The sequence below is a fragment of the Oncorhynchus nerka genome, linkage group LG21 (genome assembly GCF_034236695.1).
Source record: "Oncorhynchus nerka isolate Pitt River linkage group LG21, Oner_Uvic_2.0, whole genome shotgun sequence".
NCBI classification, from domain to species: Eukaryota; Metazoa; Chordata; class Actinopteri; order Salmoniformes; family Salmonidae; genus Oncorhynchus; species Oncorhynchus nerka.
Window position 1 is genome coordinate 28300266 of NC_088416.1, and position 19685 is coordinate 28319950.

Sequence of the window (19685 nt, forward strand, 5' to 3'; positions counted from 1 at the left end):
ATAATAATAATATTTTTTTATTGTTTCATTCACACCTGCACTGCTGGAGCTCGGAGCTTAAGAATTTCACTGTACACTGCAACTACATCTGTGCATGTGATAAAAAAAGAGAAAAAAAATCTAATATAAAACATCCACCTCATGCAGCAACAAGTGTCTATTGACCGACCTTCAAGCCCTTTCAACTGGGGTGAACATTCCTGCCTCTCCTATGACAGTCCGCCTCTGTCTGTCCCTTCATGGCATTTCTCACAGAATTACAATAAGTTCAAATTAGTTCAAAACTGGTGTTTCTTTCCGTTCCGTCCCGCTGCCCCGGCCACGCAGTAGGGCACTATGCCCACAGTGGCCAGGGGCACAGTGGCACTCTTACAGAAGGACAGCAGGTAGAACAGAGCCCTGGTGTGGGCTGGTGGCCTGAATGAGTCCAGTAGGTGGAGCAGCAGAAGTGTGGCGCCCACACATGCCAGCCTGTAGGTGGCGCCACCGCCAACTCTCCGGGCCTCGGCGTAGAGGGGCGAGTGCAAGCCCAAGCCCAGGCCTAACAGAGTGCCGGTGTTGCGCAGGAGGCTGGCGAAGGGTGTAGTGTCTATGTGGACCCATTGGGGCCGCTGGCACCAGCGCTGGGCCTTGTCCAGGGTCCAGAGCAGGTCCACCCCCAGGCCCCTGAGGACCAGGTAAAGGCCCACAGCGAAGGAGAGCAGGGAGAGGGTGGTGTAGACGTAGCGCCTCAGGCTAGCCCTGTAGATCCAGTGGACCCGGTCAAAGGTCTCCGCCACTAGGATGCCTAGGAAAACGGACAGGCTTGTCAAAGAGAAGTTCTTTCCCAGCTTTCACTTGCATGTTATCAATTGGGAAAACACCTAACAAAGGCGCCAGGGACCTACTACCATACCTCGTTCAAAGACACCTAAATCTTTTGTCTTGCCCATTCACCCTCTGAATGGCACACATACACAACAGGGTAGGGTGTAGGGTTTGATTTAGAATTCGGTATAAGAGTTGGGGCTCTCCACTGACCTGTGACGACCCCAGCGACAACCTGGTGAGGGAAGTGGGCAGCAATGAAAACCCTGGAGAGGCAGACACACACCTGCACACACCAGAAGACAGCCCACAGGGTCCCGCGGACACACCTGACACACACACACACACACGGGGGGGGAAAGACACACAGTCACCTAGAGTTGGATCATTCAATCTCGATAATTGTGTCTAGCGGATAAACTCTGATAAACAACATAAACAACCGAATTTGTCCTCTTACCAGTTCTTGATGTGACCCCCGTGTTCCTTGAGGAGGATGGCGAGGAGTGATGAGATCATAGCGTAGTAAACCCCTGCAGCACTCATGGCATGACCCGACGGACTTCCTGTGAGAGGAGAACTGCTGTAAAAGTACAGTTTTGCTTGAAAGAAAAATTGCGAACTGAATGGAATCCAACTGAATCAAACTGCCCTCTATACTCCTCTGTAAACTGGTCATCTCTGTATACCTGTCGCAAGACCCACTGGTTGATGCTTATTTATAAAACCCTCTTAGGTCTCACTCCCCCCTATCTGAGATATCTACTGCAGCCCTCACCCTCAACATACAACACCCATTCTGCCAGTCACGTTCTGTTAAAGTTCCCTAAAGCTCGTCTTTTCAGTTCGATGCAGCTAGCAAATGGAACGAGCAGCAACAAAAACTAAAACTGGACAGTTTTATCTCAATCTTTTCATTCAAAGACTCAATCATGGACGCTCTTACTGAGAGTTGTGGCTGCTTTGCGTGATGTATTGTTGTCTCTACATTCTTGTCCTTTGTGCTGTTGTCTGTGCCCAATAATTTTTGTACCCTGTGTTGTTGTCTTAGGTCTCTCTGTATGTAGTGTTGTCTCTCTTGTCGTGATGTGTGTTTTGTCCTATATTTTTATTTTATTTATTTTTAATCCCAGCCCCCGTCCCCCCAGGAGGCCTTTTGCCTTTTGGTTGGCCGTCATTGTAAATAAGAATTTGTTCTTAACTGACTTGCCTAGTTAAATAAATATTTTTTTTTTTATAAAAAAATAATAATGGAATTTAATTCATTTGAGTTGAAAATACTGCATGGATTCTCCAGAAGGGAAAGTGGTTTTGCCACCAGCAGCAGACAAACAGGCACTCACCTGGACTAGTCTCACAGGTCATAGGGAACTGCTCAATTTGTGGCGCTGATGAGTTGGCATAGTAAGGAGTCTCTTGAACCCACCAATAGGGACGCTCGCCAAACAGGATCCTGTGTAGACATGAGAGAGTAATATATCATGTATCACATATTGAATCCTCCTCTGTCTGGCAACATACGAAATGGAGGGATCATCTGTTGGATCGTTCTCATAGCATTGTTAAAACATTCGGAACCTGCAGTATTTTCATCCTGGAAATATACATATTATATTGTTATTCTTTATCTTAGCATCTGAGCACTGTGATTAGTATTAGTATTAGCAGTCACCTACCATTTGAAGATAAGGTTGAGCCAGTCTCCCACCACAGCCACCCAGACCAGCTTGATCCCCACTGATTCCCGCAGGTGGAAACACACAGGGAAGAAGACAAAGAAGGTGTTCCGCAGGTCAGCTGCCATGGAAACAAACAGGAACCAGCTCTGAGTGTCCCTGTAGTGAGTCTGGAGGTATCGTGTGGTGCTAACCCCATAGGCGTGGACGGTGTCCATGGCTGCTCTCTAGTTCACTGTATCTGACAGTCACACTAACGTTAAGTACAGTCTTCGACAACTGATCTATAGCTGCTGACTTGTCTGATATCCTATGTCAGAAGAGCAGAGGTGTCTGCTGAGTTGCCCGCTGGCAGTACCATAGTTCTGAGTGTATTGTCCGATAAAGTCGAGAGGTAGTGGTGTGAGGTCTCTGTGCAGCCCTTGTAGTGTGTGCTACGTGTCTGTCCAGTACCCACCTGTCACCACTGCCATCCCTTTTGTACCCTGTGTGAACACCTGGTCACTCCACCACGCCTGATCTTTGAACTGGAGAGAGTGGGGAGGGAAAAGAACTGGACAAACATTACATCATGACCGACTGCACTGCAGCCAGCTGGCCAGTGCATCACCATGGGGACTACCTGTGGCCTTGTATTGCTGGACACCCCCCCACACACACACACACACACAGACATGCACGCGCGAACACACACACCAGTGGCGGCTGGTGGGAGGAGCTATAGGAGGACGGGTTCATTGTAATGGCTGGAATGGAATCAATGGAACGGTATCAAACACATCAAACATATGGAAACCACATGCTTGACTCCGTTCCATTAATTCCAATCCAGCCATTACAATGAGCCAGTCCTGCTATTGTTCCTCCCACCAGCCTCCGCTGAAAGACATATGCATGCACACATACTCATCACCACCGTCACGTGTCATGCATGTGCATGGAGGCTGCTCCTCCAGTTATCGCTCCCTGCCCTGTTGAGAGCTCAGAGTGAGTAGATGCCAGATGAAGTAAATGTGAGGTGTTCTTTTTCCCCCGCCGCCTGATTGCCCTCTTATGGGGATAGTGGAGTTGAACAATAACAAGAGTATGGGTTCAATATAAGCGCCAATGAATCGCTGACGGATTTCTCCTTTCAAGAGTTCAATATCTCTCAATGTCTCATTGATCCATCATTCTTATTTCATTCAATGACTGCTTCAAACTACATGTACTCTCCAATGGTTCCAAAAGGGTCCTTTGGCTGTCCCCATAGGAGAACCCTTTTTGGTTCCACGTGGAACACTTTTGAGTTCCATGTAGAACCCTCTGTGGAAAGGGTCCTACTTGGAACCCAAAAGGGTTCTACCTGGAACCAAAACGATTCTACCTGGAACCAAAAAGGGTGCTCCTGTGGGGACGGCCGAAGGACCCTTTTAGGTTCTAGATAGCCCCTTTTTTTCTAAGAGTGTATGGTTAACCATTTTAAGAAAGGGGACTTTTCCAGGACATACTACTTTGCACGTGTTGCTGAAGGCCAAAGGAGGAGGGGGAAAAAAGGCAATATGGAAAAACCCACACTGGACAGGCATGCCGAGCTAGTGATGGAAAAGAGTGTAGCCTCGTTTAGTGAGGGTAGGCATGGAGGGAAGAGGAGGGGAGGATGAGAGGGTCTGTGTTTACTTCTAGCTGAGTGTTCCCAGCCACCATCCTCCAACCAGCACAAGTTTCCAAGGTGATATGTTATCTGGCCGTGGCCGGCTGACAGACATTAGACCTGTTCCTTGCCTGCTGCTGCTGCTGCTGTTGTTTGCTCCACAAACCATAATCTTCCCCAGGGAGCTAAAAATAACACTAGCATGGTCCCACTGTGCAGCCCACCACACGTACACACACATCCTACAATTCCCAATGTCCGTCCCCCCACCCCTCCAACTGCCCTAATGGAGCGGATGGCTTTTCCTTGAGAAACACGTTTAGGGAGAGGGGAGACAAGTGAACGTGTGTGTGGGGTGGGGTGGGGAGGGGGAAACCAGGTGAGAGATGCATGATGTAAGTGTGTTTTGTTGAACTCTTCCCTGATGGTATAATAGGACATATTTTTGCGATATTTATTCATGTAACATTTGTAAATCTATTACAAACCTATTGATATTTTCTAGCCAGCCAAGGGACTGCTACTGGTGTGAGATTGAAACTCAAGGAGGTCATTAACTGTGGTTGATCTCTGCTATGAAACATGTAACTGTGAATATGTTTACTCAGCCAAGAGCCTCTTGTTTATGTCTACACAAATACGTCTGTGATTAACAAGGCAATTGTCTTAATTGCGCCATGTTGATTACCAGAGTGCTATAACCAGGTTTAATAAACAGAGTTAAAACAGGTTAAACCGGGCACTCCATCACCAATAATACCCTTGCCATAGACCACATCACCAACATCACTGCCCTGCACCCCAAGGTACCATCTGTCCCAGTGGACTGTGCTGATAAACTAGAGAAAAACACACAGTTGTCCAAATATTGAATGTTCAGCCAATGGTTGTCTGCTTTGTATGGAGATCAGTCCTCTGAGCTGTGGCTGTTTGGGACTGTGAGTTATGACCAAACCAGGTCTATCAGTTAATGATTACAGACATCCCCAACACATTCATCACAAGTGTGAGGATGCATGACGCATTAGAGAGTAAACCTGTGCAGGTCACCATGCGTTCATTACATTGTCTAGTGTTGCTGTTGTTCACCACGTTATAAAAGGAGGATAACGGTCTCCTGCAGTCTTTTAGCACCAGGGAATCACAAGGCTCAGACTTTTGCGGAAATAATGCATTGATCTCAATGGGAGATTTTTGGATTCCTCCCCGAGTTTCTGGACTCTGTCAGCATCCTCTTTCATCAGTTGGAGAGGCTTACCTTTGAGGTAGTCAAATACTGCGGTCTCACACCATGCATAGGCCTAGATTTAATTTCATTTATGGTTTATTTTGATAGGGACGGGTACAAGCACATTGAAATATTGAATAAACAATCATCTGATGTGCTGCATCAGATATATTAGTGTATTAAAATAGCATCACTGTGTTTACACAATACAATTTAGCCATAAAGTTGAGGTTTTGTTTATAAAGTCATCTGGTCTGTTCAACATTTATGCATCTGTTATAGAAGTTATTGTTGAAAGAGAAACAAGACTAATTAAGGACTACAGGATCAAAGGAAGTGTTGTACTCTACTATCACGGACCTCAACTTGTAGGCAACTTTCCATCTATTGCCCTTGAGAATAGACAGATGAAGTTATAGTATGTGACACCCATGTTGCTCTCGATGTCTCGCCAGGCAGTCTGCCAACAGAATCCAAATGATAAACAGTCCTGTTATGACAGTAAGGTTCTTTATAGAAACTTCCAACATACTTTCCCAAGTCAGTTCAGACTCTTCGCAGCATGCCTTGAACCAAGAGACCCTGACATTGAGTACTTTTTGCTCGATTTTCTTGTTGCCATAAAGAACAACATTTCCCACGGTTGAAGTTACCTAATAGTTGTGCATGGGTCTTTCATTATGAAATGAAAATCAAGCTCAAGTGAACTCAGGTAAATAGCTAAAGATGTGTGGTTTTATCTGGCCAGCATTTGATCTAATGTTGTATAGAACTATGTTATCTTTCCATGTAGGCTAAAGGCTATCCTGTGTATATTCCTCTATTCAAGTCTTCTTACTGCTTAGTCTAAGTCTAGTTAATCTTGGTGCAGACTTTTCAACTCCAAGGGAGTGACTCTCAGAATGAAGGTGCCTCTAGGGAGACTGACAACCAGTATTTGGTCTACCTCTGAGATCAGTGTGTGGGGGGGTTCTTACCAGTAACTGGTCATGACTCATGACCGTTATATGGTTAGTGGAGCAGGAAGGTCACAGGGCGAGGATGTTGGGGTGACCAGCACTAGGCAGCTGAGAGTTTGAATCCAGTGGAAAATGTCCCTGACATTAACATAGAGGCAGTTATCTCCTCTTTATTTAGGGGGAGGGGGGTGTGGTTGCTATGTCAGGAGTCAAGTTAGGAATTTGACAAATTAAGTTCCTTCGCTTTCCACTGAATGCTTTTAAAAAAAAATTTTTTACAAATGTTTCTTGTTTTAACCAAGCCAGCCTGCAGGCATGAATTAGAATGGACGACAAACCAAAGTGTCCTTAGTGTCTGACTGAAATCATGCGAACCCATAGGAACGTTTTCTCTGACACCACTAACGCCAGTGTTGATTTAATGTATCCATTCCCCTCACATTCTAACACTTTAACATCTGGTCTGTAACTGAATGTCTACACAGTCTGAGTGGAATTTATTGAAAGTGGAAGGTTAAATTCAAACAGACGTTTTGCAACACAAGTGGGAGTAAACATGTGTGCGTGTGTGTGTGCGTGTGTGATGAGCAGCCTACACAGGTCTAAGAGGCACTTAGCACCGGAGCAGAAATCCATCACTCCAAAATGTGGACAAAGTTCAGCGTAAGAGGCCTGTTACCTGCATGGACATTCCTTCAAATATTTACGATGGCCAGCGAGAGGAGGTCATTTTCAGGTCACCTTTTGTAAGGATTAGAGGCTGCGCCAAGATATGTTACAAAATCTGTGGGTTATCCAATGGGGGAAATTACAGACTCGCAATGGCCTTAAAAAAGGACAAAATCTTGTGCAACAAACCCCCCAGAAATGCATGTTTACAGGAAATAAATTGCAGTGCTGTTTAAATTTTACCCTAATTGTACTGTGAAAACAAATTCTAAGTTAATTCTTATCCAGGCTGTATCACAACCGGCCGTGATTGTCCCATAGGGTGGTGCACAGTTGGCCCAGCGTCGTCTGGGTTTGGCCGGTGTAGGCCGTCATTGTAAATAAGAATTTGTTCTTAACTGACTTGCCAGTTAAATAAAGGTTTAAAAAATGTTTTCAATGTATTAAAATGCATTACAACAAGAACTTGTGTTCCCATGAAGTGAGGAGGGGTGGGGAGTTCATTCACCCACTTTGATCTGGTCTCTGCAGACACCATGGGGAGTAGAAAGACTGAAAAAACAGGAAACAGCTGAGGTCCGGCCCATTTTAAACAATTATTTTTATTGGGAGAGACAACTAGACAGATTTATCCTTGTGTGTAAGGTAAAAACATAAACAAAACAATCAACGGAGAGTCCCAGCTTCCTCCTCATACAGAGAGTGGTCAGACGAAAGTGAATTGAAAAGCCTCAGTGCAGTGATAAAGTATTCAAATTAGCAGATATAAACCTATACTGTATTGAGTTGAATATATACAGTGGGTGTACCATTTAGAGGGTTAATGGACAAGACAAAAGATTTAAGTGCTGTTGGACAGGGTATGATAGCAGGTGCCAGGCACACGGCAAATGCCGCTGGGTTTTTCCACTCTTAAACAGTTTCCTGTGTGTATCAAGAATGGTCCACCACCCAAGGACACCCAGCCAACTTGAAACAACTGTGGGAAGCATTGGAGTCAATTTGGGCCAGCATCCCTGTGGAACACTTTTGACAACTTGTAGAGTCCATGCCAAGTTAGAAATCCAATGCTGTTTCTTAATGATTTCAAATGTTGTCTTGGGCAAGATTCACATTTTTATAAGTGTTTTAATGTTTAGTGCAGAGCACACTCAGGATTGGGGACTTTTTTTTTCACTCTTCAAACTTTATGGTGCCTTCAAACCCATTGTAGGTGAAGGGTTCAACGACTGGGCTGCATGCGTCTTCAGCCAAGCAGGCCATCTTGTTATTTTCACAGTTTCCCTCTGACCCTGGACTGATGTACACCCCGTCTGGAGAGTGAATAGACGGGTCCTCATCAAAGTAGTTATGTGGTCTCAGGATCACTCCGCATCCATTTCCAACGGTAACTGTGTTGGGGATGTCCTCAGCATGGGGAATGTGGAGGAAGCCGGTGGTTACCCAGGCAACCAGGTCCTAGACGAAAAAGCACTAATTTGGTGACTACCAAACCTTCATTTATCAATGACCTGAAAATGTGCAAATCTCAAGAGAGGGTTAAAATATATGTAAGGACAACGGCACATAAGATCAAAAACACACCTGGTTCTCAATGTTCTCGTCATCCTCAATGTACTTGCTGAAGTCCACTGCTGGTGTCCACATGTTGTTCTGACTGTACAGACTACTGCTGGTCTGCTCGGAGTCTTTGTGCTTAGTGATGGCCACTTTATACCTGTCAAATAAAATAACAAAAGTTGGTCAAACTGCTTTGCCTTTGGTCTACCTGTAACCTGTGTTTTAGGAAGTAGGACCTTCCTTAGGAGGAGAGGGGAGGGGAGGGAGACTCACCTAGCCCAAGACATGGACTTCTCCTCTGGCTCCGTCTCTGGAAGGCTGTCACCGGTGAAGCTGACCACCTGGAGGCGGTAGGAGCGCTGGTGGCCCCAGCGGTTGGTGCGGTTGCTGGCGATGTGAAGGTAGCGTGGCGTCTTGGTGTCGTAGCGGAGAGCAGCCTCCTTCTCAGTCTTTAGCTGGGCCTCCACCAGCTGAGGAACCATGGCATAGCGCTCCGGCATCCAGGGTAAAGACACATTCATAAACTTCATGTCCTTGGTCTGGAATACATTCTCAACCCCTGTGGTACAGAAACCCAATTCAAAACTCGAAATATTGGATCATGTTATAATCCTATCATTGAAATGAAAGATAACTCACAGACACGTCCAGCACCAATGTAACCAACTGGGGTTCAAACCAGGTCTTCAGTGGCCACAAGAACATTTAAAACATTTATAACTGTGCTTGACCTTTCATCGGTTCATACTCGGCCACATTTATTGTTCACACTTACCCAACACGTCCAGGTCAACTTTGAAGTTGATGAAATGAGTGTGGATGTTCCCAATAGTATTTTCTGCCACCTGGTGTCCGTATTTGAGATTGCCGTCAACATTGAAAGATGACGATATGTATCCAGTGGCAGTGCACTTTGGCCTCAACAGAGCCGCTCTGATAAAAAAATGAAGTCCCACAAGTAGTCATAGTTACCTATGGCCGTAATGGTCCTAAAAACTAAGGCACTGTTAACCATGCCTCCATAACTATTGCTGAAAAAGTCAGAGAAGTGTCTTCTGAGAGGACGGCCTGTAATTGTGCTCAAAAAAGGCAAATTGAATTCCTGAATCTCTGAGGTGCACTGACGTCAATGTATCGGAAAGTGTCGATGTAGGTTGCCGCGTACGGACAATCCACGCCTCGAACGAGCTCGTGCGCAAAGCGACCTATTCCGATACTAGAGTCCAAAAACTTAGTCAGAATCATGCCGGGTGTGATGGAACCATAAACTGACATTGCCTCTTGAACACTAACCTCATAAGCTATCCTCTCCCCCTTGAAACGAACGTCGAAAACTCTCATACCGGTGAGGGAACTCAGAACTCAGCAAAACTCCATTCGAGATACATAACATGATTATTCTTGACACTGAAGCGTTTACCTTGCGCGTAAAACTGCCGAGGGCTTAAACCGGTGGGTTTACTTTTAAGTTTGAGTGATGCATAGTTCTGGACAGGTTTATACACAATTTTAGTCACTTTTCCATCATCATATTGTTTTAGAAGATCCTCCACACTGTCGAAGTACTGTCCGTTATAAAGTAATCTCTTCACACTCCAAAGAGACGCGTTGGTGCTTTCGTGGTTGATTAAAACTTCCAAACCTACAGGGTGGATGTACATCCCACTCAAATCACGAAATAAAGATATCCATGTCTGTCTCTCTCCCGATTTGACACCCCGAGACATGCCTTCGTAATAATTCAGGGTTTTCTATTTACTGACATCAAAACTTTCTTTCACAATTTTACCAAGTTTTGTAAATACCTCTTCATTAATAAACTTGGAAATAAGTGCATATTCACCAATGGTGACCGTACGCGCATTGATGGGCAACTCTTCTTTATACCTCTCAACGGTGACATCGCGGTGGTAAATCGGGTTGGGGAGAGGTCCCACCACATATTCTTTAATGTGCCCAAGGGTGCCATAGAAAACCACCGCAGTCGCCTCTCTCACCGGCTTGGGCTTATTGTTATCTAGGTAGCCAAGCGCATCTGCTTTCCTTGGCAACAAAACATCAATTAAGAAGAGGAAATTCCCTGAAGGCTTTGTAAGCGCATTGACAGAAATATCCAAGTCTTTCTGATTACTCATATAGTCGCGGACTTGGAGATATTCCTCGGCGGACAGGGGCCTGTTGCACAAAACTAGGATAAGGGATTAAGCGAGGATATCTTGGTGATCCTGGCTCAATTGATCCGTAATCCGGTTGCACTAAAGATGGATAGGGGGCAGGAGGATATGTTATGGTATAAATTACCATGGAGATTTATTCTGTGGAGCTAGCCTGCTCCAGACCAGGCTAAATTCCAGGATCTATTTAATCTCATCCCTAATGTCAGTCAGCAGTCACCACAAATGGAAACCAATAGTTATTTCACTGCTCACTATACATTGTTATCACATATAACTAGACCCACTGTTATTATTTAAACGTTTGTGATCATTAATTTCAATGATTTTGGATAAAAAAATGATGTTTAGATGATGTTGCTATCATTAGATAATTTACAGTTTCCCATAGACTATAAGGCTATATATAAAATGATAGAATATTAGGGCCAGAGAGGGGAAAAAAAACACAAGTCATAATATTGTAACCAGTTGTTTTAAAGGAGGACAGTTGTTAAATTGACAGATGTGGGGCATTTCATGAAATTGTACTTCAGTATGGTTTCATAAACAAAGACATGCTGATGTGCCAGAATATTAAGTATCACATTGTCATAAGTATCAAAACTGTAAAAACAATATGTAGCTTTTCTGCAGAAAGAACCAGCCTCATAAATGTATGACTTTATCCTTTTTCTTCAGTGTGGCCCTAGTACTCTGTCATATAAACAAATACACATTCCATATGAATATAAAAACACAATGTGTAACATTATGTTCCTTTATTGAATAAGGACAAAACAAAGCAGGTAAACCATCAGCTCCTTTCGAAACTGAAGTCACAGTGACTCTACAAGATGGAAAGCACAGAATCCAAGCATATTATACAAAATGATACATACACATTCAAAGGTCTGTATATAACACACCCTGCATGTCTGCACACTAAAATAAATGCAGGACAAATCCATACACATCAACTGAACAGACAAATGAATGGATGCAGTAGCCTCCCTGCAGCCTTGTATTACACACAGTATACCGCACAAACATCATAAGAGGCCAAATTCGTCAAAAAACGAACCCAAAAAAAAAAACAAATTCCGTCTGCCACCGCAGGACATATTTAACCAAAATTGAAAGCACACATACTAACTAAAATAATTCAACACATATTGGTCCCTCAGCAGCCGACCACTGTCGTCATCAGGGAAGATTGCCGGATTGTCCCAGTCCATGGCTGGTGGCCCTCTCCTTCCTCAGGCAGGCCACATTGTGGAGGACAGCACAAGCCACAGTAATATCACATGCCCTAACAGGGCTGACCCTTAATTTGTGAAGGCAGTGAAAGCGTGCCTTCAGGAGGCCAAAGGTCATTTCAACTCTGGCCCTGGTCCTGGCATGGGCATGGTTGTAGGCCTGCTGTGCTTCCTGGGGGTCTGTGAAAGGTGTCAGGAGAAAAGGCTGGCAGCCATACCCCCTGTCTCCCAGCAACACACCAGAGAATTCACCTGTCAACACAAAATCTCATCATTACTACCTCATAAACACAGTGATATTCTTGACACAGCCATGATGGTTATAAATAGGGGTTGTGTGGCTTACCTTGTGATAGGCACTGATAGATTTCAGAGGCCCGAAAGATTCTGGAGTCATGGACTGAGCCAGGCCATTTTGCCACAACATTGCTGATCACACAGTCAGCATTGCAGACCATCTGAAATCATAAGATGAGGAATATTACACCAATCAATGCACATCACTGGCAATGCAGAGTGTTCGTCAATGGACAATATCAAAAAGTTATGTTCACCTGAACATTAATGCTGTGAAAGGATTTCCTATTCACAAAATCGGCCTCATGGGCACCTGAGGGGGCTTTTATCCTTATGTGTGTGCAGTCCACTGCACCAATGACATTGGGGAAACCTGTCACACAAAGTAATGAGTATCCTACTATGTGTTAACAGTTGTCCTGTAATTTGTAGATCCTCTTACCTGCAATCCTATAGAACTCCTCTTTGATGTCACAGAGTCTTCTGTGGCCAGGGAAGGAGATGAAGACATCTGCTAATGCTTTGATAGCCAGACACACACTCCTTATTGTGCGGCAAATTGTGGCCTTGTTCAGCTGTTCTGCATCCCCACTGAGTACAGGAAGGCTCCACTAGCAAAAAGCGCAAGGCCACACAAACCATTTGCTCCACACTCAGTGCATGGCTCCGTGCAGTGCGGTGCTTAATCCTGGGACCCAGTAGTCTGCATAGATACCTGATGCCATCTGCAGAAAACCTGTATCTTTCATATAGATGGTCATCAGGGAAGGCCAGTGGGTCCAACCGGTCCCTGAAGACCCTTTCTCGCCTGAAGGCTCTCCTCAGCACAAGTGCTTCTTCATCCACCACATCTCGCACGAATGGGCATGCCATTGTCAGAGCAGAAAGGAACACACAATTTTGGGCCTTCATATAGGCCAGTGGCCACACCTGGTGCTGGGGGGGTGGGCAAAAGAGGGCGATGCCTTATAACGATGACTTGGTTGTACTGATTGCTGGGAAAATAAAAAAACTTAGAAAGATGCCACCGTCCTGTGTGCTCACAATAAGAGCTCATATGTCATGGCTCACTTGACTTTACGAGAATATACCTAATTTTTATTTTGAGCTGTGTCATCTTCTTGGAGCTGGGGGAGGAAAGAAAAATAATGATTAATACATTTGTGTTACAGTTAGCATACAGTGTACATTGAAGGCATATCTCACCTCCCTCTCAAGTTTTTTTATTTCAAGGTCCAGTTTCCTAATTGTCCTCTTTTTTATTTTTCGACTCCAGTGCAAGATTTTCCATCTTTTCTTCTTGTACTGAATGTCTATGTCTGCCAGTTCTATTTGGCGCCGGAGGTGGTTGCCATACAACTTTCTGATAGCTTGTGAGCTCTGTGAACACAATACAATTAGCGCAGCTGGAATTTGGCAGGATGTGGTGTCCTTTTATTAATACGCACTATGTTGCCAGGCTGGTTTTCCCACTGTATAGCATCTGGGTCCTGTAAAAGAAATTAGATTTTTTGATTTTGATGAGGACTCCTCACCATTGTAGAGTAAATAGTACTTTCACAGTCTTAACATGATACCTCATGCCTTCTGGAATCCAGAGAGATGGTCTCCTCCTCATCATCGTCTCCATCATGTGCTGTTGCTGCTGCACTGGGGCCTTCACCCTATCACATTTAATCGGATTCATATTGAAGCTAGTAGACAAGACATGCCAGGCCTACAGTATGCCTTTGATGGAGTACTCACTGGATCAGCATCGTCTGGTGCTTGTGCTGGTGGCTCTAACAGGAACACAGTGCTGCCAGGCACTGCAAGGCAATAGGTAAACCAAAGTCAGACAGTCCAAATTGATTCAATATGAATGTGGTTGTATCCCATGTAGAGATGGAAGGACATACCTTGAATGAAGCGGGTGGCATCTTGGTAGGAACCTATGCTCGTCTCTTTCCCCCAGGGATCCCCTCTAAGACGGGCCTGCCTTTATTTAGCTCCAAGGCCATGTCCTCTGCTGGGGTAAGGTCAGCCTTTGGTGACCCACCACCCGTGCCTTGTCTGTGGGTATTCTTTTTCACTGCTAAAACAGTACAGACAATGTGTGAGCAGGCACCTTCTGGGTACAATATATGCTTGTGCTTTGTTAAATATTAGTCAGGGACCATACCATTCTGCAGAATGTTCTTGTATTTGATTTTGACCTGCTGCCATGTCCGTTTTGGCCCGTTCATGTTTAATCTACACACACACACACACATTTAATGGAGTCACACTGCAAAAATTACTTGGTATTTTTGTCTTGTTTTCAGTAAAAATATCAAAAAATTTATCATAGCTTTATACAGTGTGATGGAGTTACTTTACACAATTTCACTCATATCTGCAGTGCATTTCAATTAAAAATTTAACCGTTTCATAATTACAGTACAACTGCATTTTTGGAGATGTGAATTAAATATTTGAATTGTAATTGTGATGTTTCAGCGGAGCGGTGAGTGTGTAATTGTGCACTACTTACGCATTCAGGCGGTCTGCAATACTTTGCCACGCTTTTTCTCTTTGCTTTATCACTGTGGCGGTGTTGCCTTTCTTCTTAATTATATCTTTTACCTCCTCGTATGCCTCCATGAGGATTTGTGCTTCCGACGGGGAAAAATACGCGGCTCTAGTTGCCATGGTAAATCAGTTAATCTGTGATCTGTGGCGGGGTCTATTTGAGTGAGCCGTGAGCGCGCACCTATCCAGGATTGGTTTCACCTGGTTTAATGAATCCGTGTCTGCTCATCCTGGCTTGGTCTTTGTGCAACCAATTAAAGCCTGGACGCACATGTTTTGGCTTCATTGAGCTCAGCTGAGTCATTTATCCCGGATGTCTTAATTCTACTTTTGTGCAACAGGCCCCTGGTTTATAGAGGCTTCCAAACCAAAATAACCATTATAGTGTATTTCAACTTCAAGAAGAAGTTGCTCTTGCAAACCACATTTTACATGTACAAATAAAAATATCTTTAAAAAATATATCAACATAACCAAGTCCCTTGAACGAGTATTTATTTGACAGGAACGTGCAACCCTTTCCACAGTATGTGCGTAAAATACACTTTACGTAGGAGGAATGTTGGCCTTTATCCAAAAACTATTGGATTAAATCCCGGCAATTGCATAACATTATTCAAAGTATGGGAGAACTTTGCATTTCTTGAGGGTGCTGCATGGGGGTGGGACGAGGGACGGACGGGTGTGGCTCATCCCAAATTCACTTGCGCCTAATCTTATGTTATGCTCCTCGCAATCGCCTCCTCTATCCAGAACACCCCATGGTGTTTAGATGGTGGTTTTGAGAATGACTTCATTAGTTAAATGGATATTGATACTCTTTGGCCTGATCTCAGTAATAGCGAATATTGTCATTGTATGTCTTTACTCGGGTAGGCTGCCCAAATGCTCCTCGAAGCCACATCATGTTTTCAAGGGAAAACACAATGAACGCAGCGCGGTGTTTGCTGACCTGGGGCCTGTTGCACAAAAGTAGAATTAAGACATCCGGGATAAATGACTCAGCTGAGCTCAATGAAGCCAAAACATGTGCGTCCAGGCTTTAATTGGTTGCACAAAGACCAAGCCAGGATGAGCAGACACGGATTCATTAAACCAGGTGAAACCAATCCTGGATAGGTGCGCGCTCACGGCTCACTCAAATAGACCCCGCCACAGATCACAGATTAACTGATTTACCATGGCAACTAGAGCCGCGTATTTTTCCCCGTCGGAAGCACAAATCCTCATGGAGGCATACGAGGAGGTAAAAGATATAATTAAGAAGAAAGGCAACACCGCCACAGTGATAAAGCAAAGAGAAAAAGCGTGGCAAAGTATTGCAGACCGCCTGAATGCGTAAGTAGTGCACAATTACACACTCACCGCTCCGCTGAAACATCACAATTACAATTCAAATATTTAATTCACATCTCCAAAAATGCAGTTGTACTGTAATTATGAAACGGTTAAATTTTTAATTGAAATGCACTGCAGATATGAGTGAAATTGTGTAAAGTAACTCCATCACACTGTATAAAGCTATGATAAATTTTTTGATATTTTTACTGAAAACAAGACAAAAATACCAAGTAATTTTTTGCAGTGTGACTCCATTAAATGTGTGTGTGTGTAGATTAAACATGAACGGGCCAAAACGGACATGGCAGCAGGTCAAAATCAAATACAAGAACATTCTGCAGAATGGTATGGTCCCTGACTAATATTTAACAAAGCACAAGCATATATTGTACCCAGAAGGTGCCTGCTCACACATTGTCTGTACTGTTTTAGCAGTGAAAAAGAATACCCACAGACAAGGCACGGGTGGTGGGTCACCAAAGGCTGACCTTACCCCAGCAGAGGACATGGCCTTGGAGCTAAATAAAGGCAGGCCCGTCTTAGAGGGGATCCCTGGGGGGAAAGAGACGAGCATAGGTTCCTACCAAGATGCCACCCGCTTCATTCAAGGTATGTCCTTCCATCTCTACATGGGATACAACCACATTCATATTGAATCAATTTGGACTGTCTGACTTTGGTTTACCTATTGCCTTGCAGTGCCTGGCAGCACTGTGTTCCTGTTAGAGCCACCAGCACAAGCACCAGACGATGCTGATCCAGTGAGTACTCCATCAAAGGCATACTGTAGGCCTGGCATGTCTTGTCTACTAGCTTCAATATGAATCCGATTAAATGTGATAGGGTGAAGGCCCCAGTGCAGCAGCAACAGCACATGATGGAGACGATGATGAGGAGGAGACCATCTCTCTGGATTCCAGAAGGCATGAGGTATCATGTTAAGACTGTGAAAGTACTATTTACTCTACAATGGTGAGGAGTCCTCATCAAAATCAAAAAATCTAATTTCTTTTACAGGACCCAGATGCTATACAGTGGGAAAACCAGCCTGGCAACATAGTGCGTATTAATAAAAGGACACCACATCCTGCCAAATTCCAGCTGCGCTAATTGTATTGTGTTCACAGAGCTCACAAGCTATCAGAAAGTTGTATGGCAACCACCTCCGGCGCCAAATAGAACTGGCAGACATAGACATTCAGTACAAGAAGAAAAAGATGGAAAATCTTGCACTGGAGTCCGAAATAAAAAAGAGGACAATTAGGAAACTGGACCTTGAAATAAAAAAACTTGAGAGGGAGGTGAGATATGCCTTCAATGTACACTGTATGCTAACTGTAACACAAATGTATTAATCATTATTTTTCTTTCCTCCCCAGCTCCAAGAAGATGACACAGCTCAAAATAAAAAATTAGGTATATTCTCGTAAAGTCAAGTGAGCCATGACATATGAGCTCTTATTGTGAGCACACAGGACGGTGGCATCTTTCTAAGTTTTTTTATTTTCCCAGCAATCAGTACAACCAAGTCATCGTTATAAGGCATCGCCCTTTTGCCCACCCCCAGCACCAGGTGTGGCCACTGGCCTATATGAAGGCCCAAAATTGTGTGTTCCTTTCTGCTCTGACAATGGCATGCCCATTCGTGCGAGATGTGGTGGATGAAGAAGCACTTGTGCTGAGGAGAGCCTTCAGGCGAGAAAGGGTCTTCAGGGACCGGTTGGACCCACTGGCCTTCCCTGATGACCATCTATATGAAAGATACAGGTTTTCTGCAGATGGCATCAGGTATCTATGCAGACTACTGGGTCCCAGGATTAAGCACCGCACTGCACGGAGCCATGCACTGAGTGTGGAGCAAATGGTTTGTGTGGCCTTGCGCTTTTTGCTAGTGGAGCCTTCCTGTACTCAGTGGGGGATGCAGAACAGCTGAACAAGGCCACAATTTGCCGCACAATAAGGAGTGTGTGTCTGGCTATCAAAGCATTAGCAGATGTCTTCATCTCCTTCCCTGGCCACAGAAGACTCTGTGACATCAAAGAGGAGTTCTATAGGATTGCAGGTAAGAGGATCTACAAATTACAGGACAACTGTTAACACATAGTAGGATACTCATTACTTTGTGTGACAGGTTTCCCCAATGTCATTGGTGCAGTGGACTGCACACACATAAGGATAAAAGCCCCCTCAGGTGCCCATGAGGCCGATTTTGTGAATAGGAAATCCTTTCACAGCATTAATGTTCAGGTGAACATAACTTTTTGATATTGTCCATTGACGAACACTCTGCATTGCCAGTGATGTGCATTGATTGGTGTAATATTCCTCATCTTATGATTTCAGATGGTCTGCAATGCTGACTGTGTGATCAGCAATGTTGTGGCAAAATGGCCTGGCTCAGTCCATGACTCCAGAATCTTTCGGGCCTCTGAAATCTATCAGTGCCTATCACAAGGTAAGCCACACAACCCCTATTTATAACCATCATGGCTGTGTCAAGAATATCACTGTGTTTATGAGGTAGTAATGATGAGATTTTGTGTTGACAGGTGAATTCTCTGGTGTGTTGCTGGGAGACAGGGGGTATGGCTGCCAGCCTTTTCTCCTGACACCTTTCACAGACCCCCAGGAAGCACAGCAGGCCTACAACCATGCCCATGCCAGGACCAGGGCCAGAGTTGAAATGACCTTTGGCCTCCTGAAGGCACGCTTTCACTGCCTTCACAAATTAAGGGTCAGCCCTGTTAGGGCATGTGATATTACTGTGGCTTGTGCTGTCCTCCACAATGTGGCCTGCCTGAGGAAGGAGAGGGCCCCCAGAGTGCCACCAGCCATGGACTGGGACAATCCGGCAATCTTCCCTGATGACGACAGTGGTCGGCTGCTGAGGGACCAATATGTGTTGAATTATTTTAGTTAGTATGTGTGCTTTCAATTTTGGTTAAATATGTCCTGCGGTGGCAGAGGAATTTGGTTTTTTGGGTTCGTTTTTTGACGAATTTGGCCTCTTATGATGTTTGTGCGGTATACTGTGTGTAATACAAGGCTGCAGGGAGGCTACTGCATCCATTCATTTGTCTGTTCAGTTGATGTGTATGGATTTGTCCTGCATTTATTTTAGTGTGCAGACATGCAGGGTGTGTTATATACAGACCTTTGAATGTGTATGTATCATTTTGTATAATATGCTTGGATTCTGTGCTTTCCATCTTGTAGAGTCACTGTGACTTCAGTTTCGAAAGGAGCTGATGGTTTACCTGCTTTGTTTTGTCCTTATTCAATAAAGGAACATAATGTTACACATTGTGTTTTTATATTCATATGGAATGTGTATTTGTTTATATGACAGAGTACTAGGGCCACACTGAAGAAAAAGGATAAAGTCATACATTTATGAGGCTGGTTCTTTCTGCAGAAAAGCTACATATTGTTTTTACAGTTTTGATACTTATGACAATGTGATACTTAATATTCTGGCACATCAGCATGTCTTTGTTTATGAAACCATACTGAAGTACAATTTCACGAAATGCCCCACATCTGTCAATTTAAC

At 44.3% G+C, this 19685-nt stretch overlaps 4 protein-coding genes and 1 long non-coding RNA gene across 6 annotated transcripts; 1 reads left to right on the plus strand and 4 right to left on the minus strand.

The window, feature by feature from the left end:
• Window position 1: 1 nt before the first annotated feature.
• Window positions 2-2954, minus strand: LOC115110372 (glucose-6-phosphatase catalytic subunit 1-like). Its single transcript, XM_029635973.2, has 5 exons — window positions 2484-2954; window positions 2151-2260; window positions 1268-1373; window positions 1021-1136; window positions 2-787 (listed from the first exon to the last, which is right to left on the minus strand). Exons 1-5 carry the CDS (start codon window positions 2699-2701, stop codon window positions 279-281), a joined length of 1059 nt encoding a protein of 352 aa, XP_029491833.2. The 5' UTR covers window positions 2702-2954; the 3' UTR covers window positions 2-278.
• A 4601-nt stretch (window positions 2955-7555) lies between these two features.
• On the minus strand, window positions 7556-10698 carry LOC115110371 (amine oxidase [copper-containing] 3-like). The gene is made up of 5 exons (XM_029635972.2): window positions 10420-10698; window positions 9308-9465; window positions 8806-9091; window positions 8557-8689; window positions 7556-8430 (listed from the first exon to the last, which is right to left on the minus strand). Exons 1-5 carry the CDS (start codon window positions 10665-10667, stop codon window positions 8146-8148), a joined length of 1110 nt encoding a protein of 369 aa, XP_029491832.1. The 5' UTR covers window positions 10668-10698; the 3' UTR covers window positions 7556-8145.
• A 467-nt stretch (window positions 10699-11165) lies between these two features.
• On the minus strand, window positions 11166-13507 carry LOC135563610 (putative nuclease HARBI1). The gene is made up of 5 exons (XM_065006514.1): window positions 13448-13507; window positions 13333-13368; window positions 12684-13236; window positions 12291-12402; window positions 11166-12196 (listed from the first exon to the last, which is right to left on the minus strand). The coding sequence occupies exons 3-5, from the start codon at window positions 12750-12752 to the stop codon at window positions 11892-11894; spliced, it is 486 nt and encodes a 161-aa protein (XP_064862586.1). The 5' UTR covers window positions 12753-13236; window positions 13333-13368; window positions 13448-13507; the 3' UTR covers window positions 11166-11891.
• An 11-nt stretch (window positions 13508-13518) lies between these two features.
• On the minus strand, window positions 13519-14747 carry LOC135563612 (uncharacterized). 2 transcript variants are annotated; one of them, XR_010460406.1, is made up of 6 exons: window positions 14403-14747; window positions 14140-14315; window positions 13988-14049; window positions 13819-13905; window positions 13690-13731; window positions 13519-13621 (listed from the first exon to the last, which is right to left on the minus strand). It is a non-coding gene; the product is annotated as an uncharacterized LOC135563612 (long non-coding RNA). The 2 variants fall into 2 exon arrangements; XR_010460405.1 differs by having other exon boundaries at window positions 13519-13731.
• Window positions 14748-17974: 3227 nt separating this feature from the next.
• Window positions 17975-19452, plus strand: LOC135563611 (putative nuclease HARBI1). The gene is made up of 4 exons (XM_065006516.1): window positions 17975-18194; window positions 18264-18379; window positions 18476-18587; window positions 18682-19452. Exons 3-4 carry the CDS (start codon window positions 18476-18478, stop codon window positions 19050-19052), a joined length of 483 nt encoding a protein of 160 aa, XP_064862588.1. The 5' UTR covers window positions 17975-18194; window positions 18264-18379; the 3' UTR covers window positions 19053-19452.
• Window positions 19453-19685: the final 233 nt, after the last annotated feature.

Excerpts from the sequence above, each read along its gene's own strand:
- LOC115110372 (XM_029635973.2), bottom strand. The coding sequence starts at position 2,701 with ATGGACACCGTCCACGCCTATGGGGTTAGCACCACACGATACCTCCAG. Across the intron at positions 2,261-2,483 it reads CTCAACCTTATCTTCAAATG|GATCCTGTTTGGCGAGCGTC; the intron begins GTAGGTGACTGC and ends ATGTCTACACAG. Across the intron at positions 1,374-2,150 it reads GACCTGTGAGACTAGTCCAG|GAAGTCCGTCGGGTCATGCC; the intron begins GTGAGTGCCTGT and ends CTCCTCTCACAG.
- LOC115110371 (XM_029635972.2), bottom strand. The coding sequence starts at position 10,667 with ATGAGTAATCAGAAAGACTTGGATATTTCTGTCAATGCGCTTACAAAG. Across the intron at positions 9,092-9,307 it reads AGTTGACCTGGACGTGTTGG|GGGTTGAGAATGTATTCCAG; the intron begins GTAAGTGTGAAC and ends TCTGTACCACAG. Across the intron at positions 8,431-8,556 it reads ACGAGAACATTGAGAACCAG|GACCTGGTTGCCTGGGTAAC; the intron begins GTGTGTTTTTGA and ends TTTTTCGTCTAG.
- LOC135563610 (XM_065006514.1), bottom strand. The coding sequence starts at position 12,752 with ATGTCTTCATCTCCTTCCCTGGCCACAGAAGACTCTGTGACATCAAAG. Across the intron at positions 12,403-12,683 it reads GGAGTTCTATAGGATTGCAG|ATGGTCTGCAATGCTGACTG; the intron begins GTAAGAGGATCT and ends TTATGATTTCAG. Across the intron at positions 12,197-12,290 it reads CTATCAGTGCCTATCACAAG|GTGAATTCTCTGGTGTGTTG; the intron begins GTAAGCCACACA and ends TTGTGTTGACAG.
- LOC135563611 (XM_065006516.1), top strand. The coding sequence starts at position 18,476 with ATGGTCTGCAATGCTGACTGTGTGATCAGCAATGTTGTGGCAAAATGG. Across the intron at positions 18,588-18,681 it reads CTATCAGTGCCTATCACAAG|GTGAATTCTCTGGTGTGTTG; the intron begins GTAAGCCACACA and ends TTGTGTTGACAG.